We start from the raw sequence: 18265 nt of genomic DNA on the forward strand, positions 1-18265 counted from the left end.
TCCCCGCTGCATCAAAAGAAGTTTACTCCCGGTGTGTGTTTTAGGACTGAAGCTGCTGAGAGACTGAGGAGGCAGAGTTTAAAGGCTCATTTGCATGCTCATTTTCAGAATTGCCCAAATGCTGCGCTTCTGTAGACATAATGCACTTTCCAGACCTTTATTGCTCAGATAACACCCCCCCCCCCCAGCACTGCGCAATCCAGTCCTATTTTCTTCCTGTCGCAGTTTCATGACTGACTTAATTGGGTTTCCCTCAGTCTCTCAGTGCTAAACAATATACCTGCAAAACAGCAAGTACAAATGGGTTTGTGTGCATGAGAACTGGGAAAAGTCTACATTTGACGGAGGTGGAATCAAGTTTCAGCCCCCTGGCAGCCCACCACCCTGCAGTTTTGATAGGAGAGATGGGAACTGCTGAAGCTGACAGAGTTTGTTGGTTAATTTCTCTTGATTGGAGTCAGCAGAGGTGGCTTCAGGTTTGAGGGTGCCCTTGGCAAAACCGCTCCCTCCTTCATCCATGGGCCTACCTAGTGGTGTCAGGCAACACTGAACAATTGAGCCCAGCCACCATTTTAGTTTCCTATGTTGCCCTAGAGCAGCCTTTCTCAACCTTGGGTCCCCAGATGTTTTTGGCCTACAACTCCCATCATCCCTAGCTAGCAAGGCCAGAGTTCAGGGATGATGGGAGTTGTAGTCCAACAACATCTGGGGACCCAAGGTTGAGAAACGCTGCCCTAGAGGATTGTGGGAATTTTTTTTAAGAGTGATTAGGCCCAGCTGCGCAACACAGCTGAATTGTGGGCCAGCGATTTTTGTTTTTAAAAAGTTGGTCATTTTAGCAATACTTCTCCCCAAGGTTTGGAAGCAGAGGGAGGGGGGCGCTTGGAAACTTAGGTATCAGGTATGTGCCAGTGGTTAGGGAATCTGGGTCCCTGGATCACATCACTGTCTGCAGGTGAAAAAGATCCACCAGCTGTTCTGTTCTGCTTTAATGCAATCTATTGCAGAACATATCCAAATTACAAATATATCTATCCAGGGGGAGATACAACACTATCTTGGGGGGAGTGGGCAGGAGGCACAGATTGAAGGTCTCTTTCAGAAGCAAAACAAAGCATGGAGTGGTACAAGGGGAGGGGAGGCATTTCCAATTTAGGGTCTGGATGACCCATGATTTTAATGAAGTGGTTTTAATTTCTGTAGGTCAAACTTTTTCCAGCCAAAGTTGACAAGCATCTAGAAAAAAAACACCAACCCATCAAACCCTGGAAATTGGCAATTTTTGAGCTGGACCAGTTGTATGTAAAGCCCGGGTATTTGGGTCCCTGGTTTCTGGTCTGTTTTCAAGCACATTTCAATTGCTCAATTTTTTGTGCACTGTGTAGTACCTTGGTACCCAGGGCCAGTGTGCCAGATTCAGAGGAGCCCTTAGCACCAACTGGTCATTGAACCTCCCTGCATGTCATGGACTGGCTGGATGAGGAAGGGTGGTGGGGGCCACCCGCCCAAGAGCCCCCCAGGAAGGGCACAGAAGACGATGACTTAGATCCCAGATCCTGATGGTGGGACACTGAAGAGCAGTCTTCCGAAGGGAGAAACTGGGAGGTGCTAGAAGCAGGGGCTTTGAGCGATCAAGAGGGGTCAGGGCCTTCCAGGACAAGGTTAGAGGCTGAGAGAGAGTCTCAGTGTGAGCGCAGACTCAGACAGAGGTTACCCCTGCTACATAGCAGCAGGACAGTCCCATCTGCTTGGGAAGGAACCAGAAAGAGAGGCTAGAGAGGGAAGGATGGGGGCTAGTGTTCAGTTTCAGCAGCGTCTCAGCTGGAATAAGACGAATCAGAGGACTGCTGTGTTGCTATGTTCTGTTAAGAAAAAGCTAATTGCATCTGTGTGCCTGCCCTGTGGATGACCTGGCTCTCTCGACAGCTCCTTGACACTGCAAATGTCTCAGAATGAATGCACTTTAAATAGCCCACCTCCTCTGATCTCACTGCAAACAGATCAGAACAATGCTCCACAGACAGGACCCCTGGTGAGAGGGGAAATGGGTGGGAGTAAAGCATGGGAGTTGGCTTTTGCGGGGACATGACTTCCAGCCCTCACCTCCGCTACACCTGCTGCCAATGTTCTTTTTAAATTTAATCTCTTTTAGAGATGTAAAAACACATCATTTTCAGCAACGGTCTGTATTCATCGCATGCAGCACTGCTTCCGTTCCACTGCAGCTCGTCTTCTGCCAAAAAACCACAATTTGTCTCGCTGCTTGCTATGGTGAAATTACATAACTTACATAATTTATTGAATTAATCACGTAATTATGTTATTCCCTCCAATTCATTCCATTGCAAAGCAAACACAATGCAAATGGGAGGGGGCTGGGCACTCTCAATGGCATATTGCTTGTCAACTGAAAGCAACAACAGCAAATACTGACCATATCCATTGGATTGATTTCTGTTCTGGATGTGGGACAAATAAGCGAACACTAGCGATTTCCACTCCTGTTTCCATTTTTGCTGGAATTCTCGGATATCTCTGGTCTCTGCACAGGGCCAGGGGACCTGGGAGGGTAGCTTATGGCGATGATTTGCTCTGCCACAAAGGATTGGAGGCTACAAATGGAGGTGACTTGACTTGCTTAGATTGATTGCTTAGATTGATTGTAGGGAAGGGGGAAGGTGATGGATGGGGGAAAGGAAAGGTCAAGAAGGAAAACAGAGTTTGTGGCAGCAAAGGGAGGGTGGGAGGAGGAAGATGAGTCGGTGGCAAAACTTGGAATGAAGAGCCGTAGCTTAGTGATAGAGCGTCTGCTTTGTGGTATCTTCATGTCAGCTGAGAATGTCCTCCTGTGTGAAACTGGAGAGCTGCTGCCAGCCAGTGTTGGCATTACTGAGCTAGATGGGCCAATGGCCTGACTCAGTATGCAGGAACTTTCTATGTTGATTCTAGGTTTTGAAAAAAGGGTGGTAGCTCAGTGCTATAGCATCCACTTTGCCGGCAAAAAGCCCCTGGTCCAACTTCCAGCACGACTGAGAAAGGCTTCCTGTTTGAAATCCAGGAAAGCTACTGCCAGGTCGTGTAGGCAGTACTGAGCTCAATGGACTAGATCAGCTTCCTATGTTCCTATGTCTTTGGGCTTGAGCACTGTGGTAGGGCATCCTCACTGCATGCGGAAAGTCCTGGGCTCAATTCCTGGCATCTCCATGTTGGATTGGGGCTGTTCCTCATTTGAAACCATGCAAAGCCACTGCCGATCAGTGTGGACAGCACTGAGCTAGATGGACCTGATAGCAGCCACCCACAGAGCTGGCAAGAAGGCAGAAGGGAAGGGAAGAGGAAGAGTTAATTGGCCATTGTTCCCAACTGTGTGGCAGAGCTGGATTTAGCTGAAGCCATCAATACAGCCAAACAGAGGGGATTTACTTTCAGGTGGGATATTCTGTTCTGTCCGCCATCAGTGCGTTCTTGAAAAGCAAGCAGAGGGGAGATGTAATTCCATCTGGCCATGCCTTGAGCTGAGGCTGGAGTCCCAGAGGCGACCCATCCGCGAGGCAGAGGGAGGCGGGCGCTTCCGGCAACGGGCTGTAGGGCCTCAGCAGGGTGGTTAAGGTGTCGGATCCTTGGGGAGTTTTCCTGCGTTGCAACAAGCCCCACTGGAATGGAAGGGAGCTGTGCCATGTTGCTTGGCGGGGGGCGGAGGGGCGAAGTCATTAATTAGCTTTGGGACCAAGGCAGCATTGGGATTCTGCACCTCAGGTGGCAAAATTATGAATTCAATCGCTGAGTTCTGCAAAGGCAACATGGAGATGGAGGAGTAGGAGTAAGCTGACAGCCATTGATTCCCCCTGGACCAGTTGTGTTTAAGGAGGCAGCCAGCAGGGGTATGGCTGAGAGCAGCTGAGCTTGGTGGGGCTGCTCCCCACTAGCCCTGGTTGACCAGCCACCATTGCCCATGCAGAGCACATCTGCCCACGATTGCAGGGGGTTTGAACTAGATTACCCCTTGGGTTCCCTCCAATTATATGATTGGTGGCGCTGTGGGTTAAACCACAGAGCCTAGGTCTTGCCAATCAGAAGGTTGGTGGTTCGAATCCCCGCGACGGGGTGAGCTCCCATTGCTTGGTCCCTGCTCCTGCCAACCTAGCAGTTCGAAAGCATGTCAAAGTGCAAATACTGTAGACAAATAGGTACCACTCCAGTGGGAAGGTAAACAGCGTTTCCATGCGCTGCTCTGGTTCGCCAGAAGTGGCTTAGTCATGCTGGCCACATGACCCACAAGCTGTACACCGGCTCCTTTGGCCAATAAAGCGCAGCAACCCCAGAGTCGGCCACAACTGGACCTAATGGTCAGGGGTCCCTTTACCTTTACCTAATTGCAAGTGACCCTCTGTGTGTCTCCTGATTCACTGGCAGGATTCCCAGAATGGACAGTGATTTATCCAGATATTTTATACAGATATATTTATACTGATATATCCAGATATTTTATACAGATATTTTATACAGTGGTACCTCGGGTTAAGTACTTAATTCGTTCCGGAGGTCCGTTCTTAACCTGAAACTGTTCTTAACCTGAGGCACCACTTTAGCTAATGGGGCCTCCTGTTACTGCCACACCGCTGGAGCACGATTTCTGTTCTCATCCTGAAGCAAAGTTCTTAACCCGAGGTACTATTTCTGGGTTAGCAGAGTCTGTAACCTGAAGCGTATGTAACCTGAAGTGTATGTAACCCAAGGTACCACTGTATTTTCCTGTGTTTATGGTATTTTTTCTTTACTTCAAAGGGATATATAGGTCCCGGGGCATGATCTGCAGGCATATGATGTTCTCTGGAACAGGTTCAAAGGAGAGCCGCAAATATGGTCAGTGATATGAGGAATGGTCAGAAGAAGTGGGAATATTTGGGTTGGAGAAGACTGAAGTGGTAGCACACTTCAAATCCCCAGAGGACAGTCACGCAGAAGAGAGCAATGACTCTGTTGAAGTGCTGTACATAGATGGTATATAACAACATATCGGTAGCAGTGATGATAATGACGACAATAATATTAATAATATCATTAAATAATTAATAAAGTGTAGATGATCACCAAAGAGGAACTGTGTCAGAGACGGGGTGGAGCCGTATATGAATATACATAAACAGAACAGCAATAAAAAAAAATGTGGTGCAGCGATTAATATAAATAAACTGTAATAAATCATCAGTGCCAGCCGGTGTTTGGCAGGGAGAATCCTGAAGGGGCTCAAGAAGGAAGTGAGTGAGCTACCAACAAAGCAACATAAATTATCATTAAGCAGCGCTGGAGAAAAGTGAAGTCTGGAAGGCAGCCAGAAGCACATTGGGTGTCGTTTTTTTTAAGAAGTTGCTGTGCAAACACTGGGAATTCTGGAATCCCAGACAAGGGAAAAGGAGCAGAGAACGTGTGTAATAGGGTGGGCTTGCTTTTAGAGATTTGCAGAGAAAGGCGGCAGGGCTGAGGAAAAAGGGACGATAAGACACTCTTTGCCTTTGAGGAGATGCCTTTCAATGAAGTCCGTTCAAAGGAGACTGGATAACTGGTAACCCTGGTAACAACTGGGCAAGAGGTGCAGGGTTGCCATGGTTTGGGATGAGCAGAGGCAGCAATGCACCCTGGGAAATTGGTATGCAGAATGCTTGGCCGTCTATAAGCAAAGGCTGCTGCGCTCTGTGAGATCCCTGGTATCCTGGGTACAGATAGCCGGCGTGCAAATTGAATGCGTTAACACGCCAGATGTGACGGGTGTAATAAACCACAGCATTTCCCTTCAAATTAATTGCAAGGGAGGGGGCTTATCTCCTGTCCTTTCCCGGTTGTCACTTTTGCTTTGAATGCATGCCACTGAAGTTCCACGGAGAGGTGGCGAGATAAAAATGCAATAATCAACATAAAATCAGTTGCATGTGAAGCAATATTCCCTCAGTGTGTGTTGAATAGGGTTGCCACTAGCACAGTGCAGAAAAAGAGGTCACATGGTTGTAGTCTTACTCAAAGCAAACCCACTGAAATTAATGGATATGACTAGGTTCATTAATTTCATTGGGTCACCTCAGAGTAGGACGTAGCTGTCTATCTAAAACAATATACCCTGGGTGTGTATCAAGTATGGTGGTTGCCTACACAACACCCAAAAAGGGGACACGGATTTTCATCTTGATTGATTGTGTTTGAGTCACTTAACACCAGACAAGCTCAAAGTGACCTACAGAATACAAATGACTGGCCCTACCATTAGATGGAGTGAGGCAGCTGCCTTAGGCAGCAGATCCTGGGCAGGCTTTCTTGCCTCAGGTGCTTGGAGGATGCAATCCTGTTGCCAGATTTCAACTGCCCAGTTGGCCAACTTCTGCACATAGAATTGGAGGAGGCAGGGTTGCCATCCTGGCCTTTGCCTCATGAAATGTCTTGGGCTGGCTCTAGAGATCGCCGTAGAAGCAGGATATGACTAAAATATTCTATTTGCTGTTGGATCCTATTTTTTCTATGTTCTGCTAGCGAAAAGTGCTCTGGCAGTTGAAGAAACAAAACAAAAACAAAAAAACAGTGCCTTTTTGAAACCAGCCGTTCAGATAAGTGCCACTTTGAAAAGCTCAGACAGCCATCTTGATTCAAAATGGTGCCCGATTGCAGCTAAACATAGATGAAAACCTGCTGCTTGGTCTCCAGAACCGTTGTGCAAAATTTGGTGATGGCCTCTTAAGAGGTACCCAAATGCATGGAAAACAGACAAAGAACTTTCCAAAATGCACAGTGCTCCGTTTATGTGTCAGTGTTGGTTTCCATGCTTCTGATTCAACCCCCATCATCTAAAGGCAATAAACTGCAGGCAGCAGTGATGGGAAACTGCCTTTACCTGAGACCCCAGAGTGCAAGTCAGACCAAGAAGCAAACCACTAGAGAGCCAGTTCTTTGCATGGAACAGTAACACCCTCCCTGTGGCCAGTGCGGTGAGAAGTATTCTGGAACTCTGGCTTCAAGCAAAGACAGCGTTGTACGTTGATCAAGGTGGGAGCCGGCTGCCTGTACTCTGTCAGAGAGACCGGGTTGCTATCCTCCTGTAATTATGAGTGGATGAGTTTTTATCCTCCTCCATTTCTAATCAGTTAATTGGCCACATCACCCTCTCCTCTTGCCTGGTTTCAGCAGGGATGCCTCTCTTCGGCTGTGGCAAGCCAGAGCTTTGATTTTGTACGACTTGATGTGGTCATTAAGATTGATATTTTGTAGGGGTTCGTTTGCCTTTGTTTGTGTGTGTGTCAGGTGTAGCTCAGCAATAAAAACTGTGAAGATAACTCTATTCCAAGAAACCAAAACAGTGCAGGGCTATTGATCCCTGCAACTCTCCCCAGTAGGTCTTGCCCCAATGAGGCAGTTGTGAGGACTGAAGGTCCCTGCCTTCCCACAGCTGCTTAAGTCCCCTCCTCTCTGGGGTCTCTCCCCCCCCCCCATCTGTGCCCAACCAATCTCTCCTCTGCTCTTTCCCTTTCTCTGCATATTCTGGGAGACAAGAGGGGAAGGGAGGTGGTTGCAGCAGAAGGGGGAGTCTCCCTGGATGCTTTGGCAGTAGGCCAAATTCCTGTCTCCTGGCCTCCTTCTCTCCAGCCTCCACTTCAGCCTCAGAGTCTGGACAGCAGTGTACAAAGATTGCTACCAAAAGGAAATATCGTGGTACCTCAGGTTAAGTACTTAATTCATTCCGGAGGTCCGTTCTTAATCTGAAACTGTTCTTAACCTGAAGCACCACTTTAGCTAATAGGGCCTCCTGCTGTTGCCCCGCTGCCAGAGCACAATTTCTGTTCTCATCCTGAAGCAAAGTTCTTAACCCAAGGTACTATTTCTGGGTTAGCGGAGTCTGTAACCTGAAGCGTCTGTAACCTGAAGCATCTGTAACCCGAGGTACCACTGTAAAGCAAAGGTTTAAAATATACCTATAAAACAGCACGTCAAACAATGGATATAAGAAAGCCATAGAAGGCAGCCTCCCAGATATTGCTGGACTACAACTCCCATCACCCCTTGCCAACAACATCTGGAGGGCCATTGGTTCCCCATCCCTGGCTAAGAGAGAGAGGCTTGCCTAAGAGCATAGCAGAGGTCAGATCTGAACTTGGCACCCTCTGTTTCACAGCTCAGGCAGAACAGTAGTAGACCCGCTTTGATGGTGCCTTCAGAGAGCAACATCCATGTTCCCTGGTGCCATTCCAGCCTTTAAACCAAAGCAAGTCCAGTCAAGGCAATGATGTAGGATGCTCTTGCCTGAAGCCTGTTAATGAAGCAGCACCTTGGACAGTTGGCTTTTCCAAATGGGCAGGTGCTCTGCTAAGTCCCAGAGCTGGCTGGGCGAAACTCTCCCAGCGCTGAGAGCCAGCAGAGAGCAGCTTGTGCACCTGGAGTGGAATATCTGCAGGATCTATGGGAACTTTGCCCAGTGGGTCACTGAAAGCTTGTGCTTTCCAGGGAGGGATCTAGGAAAGCCATGTGTCTTGCACAAACTAAACTTGGGAGGGATGGCTGAGATCACTCGCTGGTGAAAGATACTCTGCATATACCAAGGGGCACTCTCTTCTTTTGTGTTTTCTGGGACGGAGCCCTGGCAAGGAAAAAGGAAGGAGCTATGCCTGGATGAGTGCCAATGAGTCAGGGCTGAACCCATATCCGTTGGACTTTCATCCATCCCAGCTCTGTGCTTTGTTGAGATTGGACTTTGGGATTACCTGGTTTTAGGAATTGTACGAAGACACAAGAGGCCACCCACTTTGCTGAAGCTATACAGGTATGGGTCTTGCCCATGTCTGGATGGGCGACTGACTCCCTGAGACCTTCAAGTGCACTGCCTTGGATTCCATGGCAGAAGGGAAATGCAAGCTGCCGATACAGAATCAGGTCCATCTACACTGATGGGCAGTGACACTCCAGGATCTCAAGCAGGGGTCTCTCCTAGCTCTACCTAAAGATACCGGACTTGGGACCTTCTGAATGCAAAACTGGTGCTCTATCACTGAGCTACAACCCCCTCCCTTTAGCAATATAGGAAGCTGCCTTATCCTGAGTCAGACCAGTGACCCATCCAACTCAATTTTGCCCACACTAACTGGAAGCAACTCCAAGGCTCAGATGGGGGACATTCCCAGTCAAACCTGGAGATGCCAGGGATTGAACCTGGGACCTTCTGCAGCACAGCAGATGCTTTGCCACCGAGCCGTGGTCCTTCCCTTTAGGAATGGAGGAGGTTTCCTTATCCTGAATCAGACGATTGGTACATCTAGGTCTCTATTGCCTGCTCTGACTGGCAGCGGCTCTCTAGGCTTTGGGGCAGAGACTAGTTTCCCAGCCCTTACCCGGAGATGCTGGGGACAGAACCAGGGTCTTTGTGTGCATGCAGATCAGAATCTCTACCGCTGAGCTGTATCCCCCCTCTTTTTAAAGTAGCTTCATTTTCTTTGTTGCTGTTCTAATCAGTTAATGGTTTAAATGCTTGGCTATCATTTGACTGGGCAATTGATCACGTTTCACCATTGCCACCTATGCAGCCCCTATCAAACACACAACCCCACTGCGCACCCAGAAGGCTCCTCCTAGGTGATGTTTATGCACATTTTCACCTGAGAGGTTTGATGTGGGGAGAGAGGTGTGCCTTCTAACAAATTCTGGAGTCCCTGCTCCCATAAACAAACCTTTTCCCTTGTCTACCCTCTTGTGGGCTAATGGTATTGATTTCTGTGTTAACACCAGCTATGATTCTATTCTATGTTCTGCCATGTAATAATGGGGTGGTTGTTCCCTGCACTGTAATTTTCCCCCTGTTTCTTTCAAGAGGCCGGCTGGACTTAGCAAATGATGTGCAAACTCTCTGGCCCTCCCTGCCCTGAGGGCACAAAGCCTGATCACTTGGCCTCTAGCATTTGCAATGAGCTGCTAATGATGTGCAGCATTCCCATGCTAAGGAAATAAATCATCTGGTTTTATAGCTTGCGTGGAGAGTAAGAGCTGCTTCCTGCACACATTTTATCATGCCAAGGCTGCTGTAGAAGGATCGGGAAGGTGCTGTTTGTTGATAACTAACTGGATACAGCCGGAGCATGATTTCTGTTCTCATCCTGAAGCAAAGTTCTTAACCTGAAGCACTATTTCTGGGTTAGCGGAGTCTGTAACCTGAAGCGTATGTAACCCGAGGTACCACTGTACTTGCACTTTGATGTGCTTTCGAACTGCTAGGTTGGCAGGAGCAGGGACTGAACAACTGGAGCTCACCCTGTCGCAGGGATTTGAACCGCCGACCTTCTGATCGGCAAGTCCTAGGCTCTGTGGTTTAACCCACAGCGCTACCTGCGTCCCTTTCCAGTGGCTGATAGCCAGGTGCAAAGTGCGCCTGGCTAATTTTGAACACTTCTTGTCTCCCATAACACTGGAACTCATGGTTGTTAAATGAAGCTGAATGTTGGACGATTCAGCACAGAGCAAAGAAAGTCCTGCTTCACACATTGCACAGTTAAACTGTGGCACTAAGTCCCTCAGTAGGCAGTGATGGCTTCAAAAGAAGATCAGGCCAATTCATGGAGGATGAGGCTGTCAATGGCTGGCCTCAACCAGAGCCAGGGCTTTTTCAGCCATGGCCGCAATCTGGTGGAACGCTCTGTCACAAGAGACTAGGGCCCTGCGGGACTTGACATCTTTCTGCAGGGACTTGCAAGACAGCTGTTCCACAGGCCTTTGGCCAAGGCGCAGCCTGACCCCCTCCTTTGGCAGTCCTCACAGAACTCTAGCCCAGTGGTTGCCATTAATTTGATTTTGAATTGATTTTAGAATGAATTGATTTTTAGAGTGTATTTCAATTAATTGGTTGTGATTTTATGTAAACTGTGTTATTTTTATTGTTGTTAGCCGCTCTGAGCCCGGCTTCGGCTGGGGAGGGTGGGATATAAATAAAATTTTATTATTATTTATTATTATTATTACTAACCACAATGGCTGGGTTCCACCTCCACTGTTGGAGGCTGTAGGCCTCTGAAGACCTCTTTCTGGGTCTTTCTGGGTCCAGGTTGATGGACTGCTGTAAGCCGAACTGTTGGCAGGGGCCGCGACCGGGGAGGGGAGACGGTGAAAGAAAACTGGGAATTTAAAGTGTATATATTGAGAATAATTTATTTTTATTTTTTTTAAATTGCGTTTAATGAGAGATGGAGAAATCGTGGAATGGAATTTTTACGACCCTAGGGGAAATGTCTTAAGAGAACAGGTTTAAATATATCAGTTTTAATGAGAAATAAGATTAAATAAAGTAAAAGTGGATGGCTAATTGGTGAAAGAGAGAATGGAAAATTACAGTATATTAAGGTAAATTATTAGGATAAAAATAAAGATGAAGGATTTGCTGAAATATCTATTTGAACTAGAAAACAAAGAGGGGAGGTGTGAGGAGGTCAAGGAAATAAGTCATAGAAAAAAAATATGTAAAGGTTTAACTTTTTTTTCCCTGTTTTGATTGTATGTATTTTTTATCTGGTTTTGGTTTTTTTGCTTTTTCTATTTTTTGCATTTTTTCTTGGAAATGTTTCGTTTTTTTTCTGCATTGTGTTTTCTGTTTTTTTACGTTGTAATGTTTTAAAACCTGAATAAATATTATTAAAAAAAAAAAAAGACCTCTTTCTGGGAATTACAGGCAGGCAGAGTACTGTTGTACTGAGGTCCTGTTTGCCGACTTCCCAGCGGCCACTGTGAGAACAGGATGCTGGACGAGATAGGCCCTTGGTCTGAGCCAGCAGCAGGGTTTGTCTCATGTTTTTATGCTCTCCCACCCATGTTACTGCTGTATGAACTTCAGCTTCCAATGAAGTTTGTGTTACTTTTGGCAGAATCTTGATGCTCTCTGATAACCGACAGAAGCCGCTGTTCTCTATGTGCAGCCAGAGAACTGGTAGGGTAGTACCGTCGGAATCAAATCTCAAAAACGTATTATGCAAAAAATGGCAGGGGCTGCGTAGGGGCTTAATTACGCAACTGTGCACATTACTCCCCAGTGGGATGTGTCTGCCTGTGACCTGTAGTTCTTGCCGGAATGGTACATTGTCTCGATAAGTTGAACTCGCCTTGAAGCACAGACTTGCCAACAAGATTGAACAGCGCTGTATCGAAGCAATCAAGTGAACATTGGCTAGGGTAGACATTGCCGGAGGGCAGGACGTCTCACCATTGGAAACACGGGGCGGCCATCAAAAGTAACATACTGTCCAATATTCCAGCGACAGAAATAAGGACAATCGTGTGCACATGTAACATTCAGATTACTGCACCATTGATTTCTTCCTTAAAGCTGCACAGAACAACATGCAAGCTGTTAACACCAGTCCTCCTGCGAAGTGTTGCATTCCTGATTTCTTTTGCAAAAATCCTGCTGTGATCTAAAGCAAAAACACAAGTTTGTCATTTTGGAAAAGAAATGCAAGAAAAGCATGATTGTGCCCAGTGGCTTGTATTCAGCGTAGCTCTAAGAGGTATGTTCCATCAGTGCAACAATTTCTCCTTGTGCAATGGAACGTTCTTCCTAATATAAATGGATAGCTCAGTCAGTAGAGCATGAGAATCTTAATCTCAGGGTCGTGGTTTTGACGTGGTTTTCACATTAAGTGAAAGATTCCTTCATTGCAGGGGGCTGGTCTAAATGACCCTTGGGGTCCCTTCCACTCTACAGTTCTCTAATTCTATGAATCTACCCCCCTGGGGGTTCTCCCAATCCTCCAGAGTAGATTTCTGGGTGGTTTGGAACCCTTTAAGGAAGAAGAGGGGGGGGAAGTCCTGTGGTGCTGGCATCCATCTTTGCCTGAGCACCAGTATTTAGCTGAATACCGCCAAATGCATAGAGGTCCATTGATTCTAATGGGCTTACTCTGAGTAGAACTCAGTTGGACACAATCCATACTTAAGAATTCAAAATGAACCTCACTCACAGGGTCATGTGTATTGGAGGTTATGCACGGACAAAGCCTTGGTGTTCACAGTTCTGCGCTGACATTCATGTATGCAAGAATCGAGAGGATAGTGCTGATTAATTTGTTCAGCATGATGCTTGGCAGAGAATGAGAAGGCCACGCCCTTCCCCCAAGGGGTTTACAATCTAGAAATAGACATAGGGGAGACAGCAGAGGAAGGAGATGGAAGTGGAGGTGGGATAGACAGGGGAATAAGATGTGATTGCTGCACTTGCATGTACCTAGGCTTAGTTACTTTAAGATACATGGACAGGTGTTCGCCAGAGGTTTGCTCTGAAGGAGCGTCTCCACCTCCATCGTTCAGTCCGGACACTGAGATCCAGCAACCGAGGGCCTTCTGGCGGTTCCCTCATTGCGAGAAGTAAGGTTACAGGGAACCAGACAGAGGGCCTTCTTGGTAGTGGCGCCCAACCTGTGGAACACCCTCCCTTCAGATGTAAAGGAAATAAGTAGCTATCCTATCTTTAAAAGACATCTGAAGGCAGCCCTGTTCAGGGAAGTTTTTAATATTTAACACTGTATTGTTTTTAATACTTGATTGGGAGCCGCCCAGAGTGGCTGGGGAAACTCAGCCAGATGGGCGGGGTATAAATAATTTATTATTATTATTATTATTATTATTATTATTATTATTATTATTTGCTGGAAAAAGAAAAGTGAGCTTCCCATTGCTAATGTGGCTTTGAAACTTGAAAAATAATAATCGTAGAAACTTACACCCAATAGTGTTTTTTTTAAAGGCATCCCCTAAAAGCACGGGTGTTACTAAGGGGTGTCTTCTGCCCCAGGTCACAAACTTCCTACCCCCCCCCCCCTTTAAACATTGTTTACAGGTAGGGATGTAAGAAAGCATTGTTTTGTCTCCTTCCCTGTATTCATCACATGCAGCAGTGTCTCTGTTCCGCGGCAGTTCATCTTCCGCCCCCAAATATGTCATCCGTCTTGCTGTCTGCCGTGGCAAAATTATATCCCTTACATAATTAACCACCTAAAGCATGTAAATTGCATTGTCGTGATGTAATACCATCCCATTCGTTTCAGTGCAAAGCAAATAATGCCATGGGGGGAGGGGGGAAGGAAGACCTGTAATCAGTCACTTATCGTTTGAGGACAGAAAGCAATAACAGCATCTCATACTGACCAGATGCGCTGGATTGACTTTGTTTCCAGACATGGGATGAATAATCAAACACTGGCAATTTCCCATCCTGTTTCCATCATAATTCCACCCAAAGTAGTTACAGGGCAGCTTTTCTGGAAGTTGGCTGTGATTTGCATCTATACATATAAATTAGCATGTGCGGATTTTCTGTCCGCCTTTTAAATAGGTCCTCAAGGGGACAGTGTTTCAGCAGGGGTGGATACCAGAAATGCAGATCTTTCCCTGGTGAATTGGGACAGGTTTCATGGTTCGAAGGTTGGATCCAGGGCTGAGGAGACCCGGGTTCAAATTTCCACTCAGCCATGAAGCTCACTGAGTGACCTTGGGCCAGTCGCTGCCTCTCTGAGAGCCAGTGTGGTGTAGTGGTTAAGAGCGGTAGATTCGTAATCTGGGGAACCGGGTTCGCGTCTCCGCTCCTCCACATGCAGCTGCTCGGTGACCTTGGGCCAGTCACACTTCTCTGAAGTCTCTCAGCCTCACTCACCTCACAGAGTGTTTGCTGTGGAGGAGGAAGGGAAAGGAGAATGTTAGCCGCTTTGAGACTCCTTCGTGTTGTGATAAAGCGGGATATTGAATCCAAACTCTTCTTCTTAGCCTAACCTACCTGTGAAACCAAAGAAATGTCCCTCTCCTCTGGTGTAGGGCAGTACAGTGGTACCTCGGGTTACATACACTTCAGGTTACAGACTCTGCTAACCCAGAAATATTAACTTGGGTTAAGAACATTGCTTCAGGATGAGAACAGAAATCATGCTCCGGCGGCACGGCAGCAGCAGGAGGCCCCATTAGCTAAAGTGGTGCTTCAGGTTAAGAACAGTTTCAGGTTAAGAACGGACCTCCAGAATGAATTAAGTACTTAATCTGAGGTACCACTGTACTGGGGTAGGTGGCCATTTGGTCTGGCTCAGAAAAAGTCAGGTCCCTGTGTTCTGGTACTCTGTCTGTCAATCCCATTATCATCTCGTCTGACTGGTGGCAGCTGTCTAGGGTCTTGGCCATTCCTTTATCTGCTAACTGTGCCTTTTTCTCAGGTGGCAATACCTGGGATTGAACCCAGGACTTTGGCCATGCATTCTCTAGCCTTGGGTCACCGACCCGTCCCCTAAGAGGGACGCGAGGTTTGAGAAGTGTGCGGTCTTTTGAGGAGAGAAGCGGCTGTTACCAGAGGGAGACATAGCGACTGCCTATAAATACCTGCCACAGACAACAGAGCGAGGAAGTGGGGGGCGGGGGGGGGATGATCGTTTAGTCAATGAGAAGCAGTTAAACACAGCAATTTTAGTCTGAGCTGGAGGAAGAAAGTAATAATAATGAATCAACGGAATGAATTAAGCAGCAGAGTCCTGGTCTCGCCACCCTATTTATCCCAATTCATGGTATGGGATGAAGTGGGCTTGGGGAGGACGCCGGAATGTAATTGTCATTGTGCCCCGATCCAAACATCTAGGTGCAGCTGACTTGGGAATGCAATGTATAGGCCTAGCTGCTGCATCTCAGATAAGGATCCTTGTCAAGCAGGACCAGATTTTTAAAATAAATGTATATGATAAAATTATGCGTCTGGGTAGGCTTGCCCAAGTTTTTAAATAGGCATTGAAAGCAGTACAACAAAGGCCTAGTACCTATATAAATCTATATCTGCTTAATTAGCAAGTCTTCCCAGAATAGCTCAGTGTAAACTCAATGGCCAGACAAGGCTGGTGGGCAATGGGAGGTGTAGATATAAAGTGACCAGAGAGACCCAACTCCATGTCTGGATGGACCGTTTTCTTGCTCACACTGAGAAGTTATTTCTAAATGTCCCGGGGACAGAAGAGCTCCCCATTCATATGACTGAGAGGAACCAATGAATTGTATGTGGCTGGGATTGAGCATCGGCGCATCCATTCGCTGACCCCAAAAGAAAACATAACCCAAATTGTAAGAGGGGAGGAGAACCAATATGGAGGGGCTGCAAACAGCCCATTGCGAAGTGAGTGCACTCTGTGGGCATGGAGAAGCTGTTGGAGGGAAGGAAAAGGGGAAATGGGGAGTAGAGAATGGAATGGAGCTGGCGGAACTAAGACCGGGTGGGCTCCACACTGCAACATTTTATTGCAGGGCTCCCGCTTGCACTATGCTTCCACTCAGAGGGAGGCACAATGGGACTAATGGGACTTCACTCATATCAAGCTAGACCCTCTTGAATTTTTAGGTGGCGAGCCTTGCAGGTTGGGGGGCGGGGAGCCGCCAAGTCAAAATCTGCAGGGAGAGGCAGGCAGTGCTGTTTGCAGTAGGTGACATCATGAGGGCTGATGTATCTAGAGCAGGGAGATGTATGGCGCTTCTGCACTGTATCCTGAAAGGGGAATGGCTAATGATGCCTTTTGGGAGGGGGAGAGGAGTTCCGCTCAGAAAAGTGCAAATTGTGTCCTGCTACTTCCAAACTATTCATATCCCTCCCCTTATGCTTCTCTGAAGCAGCGTTTGTGCATGGATCTGGCACAAAATGTATGCATTATGCAAGATTGGGGGGGTGGAATGATAGAGAAAAGTTTTCCTCTTTCTCTAATAACTCTAGAACTCACAGACATCTAATGCATCTGTATGTTGAAAGATTCAGGAGAAAAGAAAGTACTTCTGCATGCAGCGCATAGTTAAAAACTATGAAACTCGCTCCAGCAATATGTACCGATGGCCACAATTTGGATGAGTTCAGCAGCATCTAGAGGGCCCCAAATCCCCCACATCTGATATACGTGCAGCAGATTAACAAAAAACAAAAAACCAGGAGGCAGGAGGCAGGAGTCAGGGAAGGTGATATACTATTTTAAGAGTATTTGCCGTGGATATTCTGTATTTGTACTTCATAATAATTACAGCAATGCTAGCCTGACACCCACACTTGTATATTTAAGTAGCTGTGCCTTTGGTATACATATCTAAAACCCCATTCAGTAGTTTCTATAACAACTGGGACCAGTTTTCTGTGTCCTCACTCACCTTTCAGCTTGAACCAGGCGCGGATGTACAAAACCTACATGAGCATCTGAACTGCCGTGGTTCTGAACTCCGATTTCCCAAATGTTATTTCATTAACTTGCATGTTAACATTGGCATTTGCAGAATTGTGATATTTCAGAGTTCATGGTTTCTGAGTGAAAGTTGAGGGGAAAAGAGAATCGCAGCCTGGGTTTTGGATGGATGCAACAGACTCGACTCCTGCATCCCAGAAGGCTTGGGCTATTTATTAGGAAGGTGTGATGGTTGACCAATGGCTTTCCTTTTCTGTCTTCCAGTGTGACCATGAGTGCGGGCTCTATTGAGCAGGAACCAACACGCAAGCTGGCTTGCTGTGGGGTCCCCCTCATCACGGAGGACATGCAGTCACTGGCCATCCGCACGCTGTCCGGCACGGACATCAACAAACACTATGACCTAATCCGCGAGCTGGGAAAAGGGACCTACGGCAAGGTGGACCTTGTTTCCCACAAGAGCACAGGTGAGCCTAGCAGTGCCCTCTGCTGGTAGAGTCCAAGCTAGAGAACACCCATGCCTTAGGTCAGGTGTGAGGGACCATTGTCCCTCCAGGTGTTGCTGATCTGCAGATCCCATCAGGTTGGTCATTGACCAGGGATGATGGGGTTTGTAGCAACATCTGCAGGACCACACATTCCCCATACCTGCCTTATGTACTCCTGAGATACCTGGCTCCTGAAGCAATTACCTCTTCCAGCTGTATGTTTCATTTAAAGCAGCCTGAGGGCCACATTCCCTTCTGGGCAATATTCCAGGGGCCACATTCCAGTGGTGGGGCCAGAGTCAAATGTGAGCAGAGCAGTGAATCTTAACATTACCCTTGTACAGCTGTCTAGGTCAGACTTCCTCAAACTCAGCCCTCCAGATGTTTTGAGACGACAATTCTCATCATCCCTGACCACTGATCCTACTAGCTAGGGATCATGGAGTTGTAGGCCAAAAACATCTGGAGGGCCGAGTTTGAGGAAGCCTGGTCTAGATTCTATGCACCCTCAATCGAATTCACCCTGTCCTCTCTTAGGGATTGACCATAACACATCCCACAACCTGTGGGGAACCTTCAGCCCCATCAAAA

The 18265-nt window shown here is 47.1% G+C and overlaps 2 protein-coding genes across 3 annotated transcripts in view; one reads left to right on the forward strand and one right to left on the reverse strand.

Annotated features, from left to right (window-relative positions):
- The window catches only part of PERCC1 (proline and glutamate rich with coiled coil 1), a 200149-nt gene that overhangs the window by 162413 nt on the left and 19471 nt on the right, over positions 1 to 18265 (reverse strand). The gene's annotated exons all lie outside the window — the stretch shown is intronic.
- Positions 1 to 18265, forward strand: part of SBK1 (SH3 domain binding kinase 1) — a 68211-nt gene that overhangs the window by 46268 nt on the left and 3678 nt on the right. For both annotated transcript variants that reach the window (XM_079952613.1, XM_079952614.1), the window contains exon 2: positions 17451 to 17653. In XM_079952613.1, the coding sequence (XP_079808739.1) occupies positions 17451 to 17653 (203 nt within the window). The remainder of the gene's footprint in view (positions 1 to 17450; positions 17654 to 18265) is intronic.

This window comes from Podarcis cretensis (genome assembly GCF_951804945.1).
Source record: "Podarcis cretensis genome assembly, chromosome: 14".
NCBI classification, from domain to species: Eukaryota; Metazoa; Chordata; class Lepidosauria; order Squamata; family Lacertidae; genus Podarcis; species Podarcis cretensis.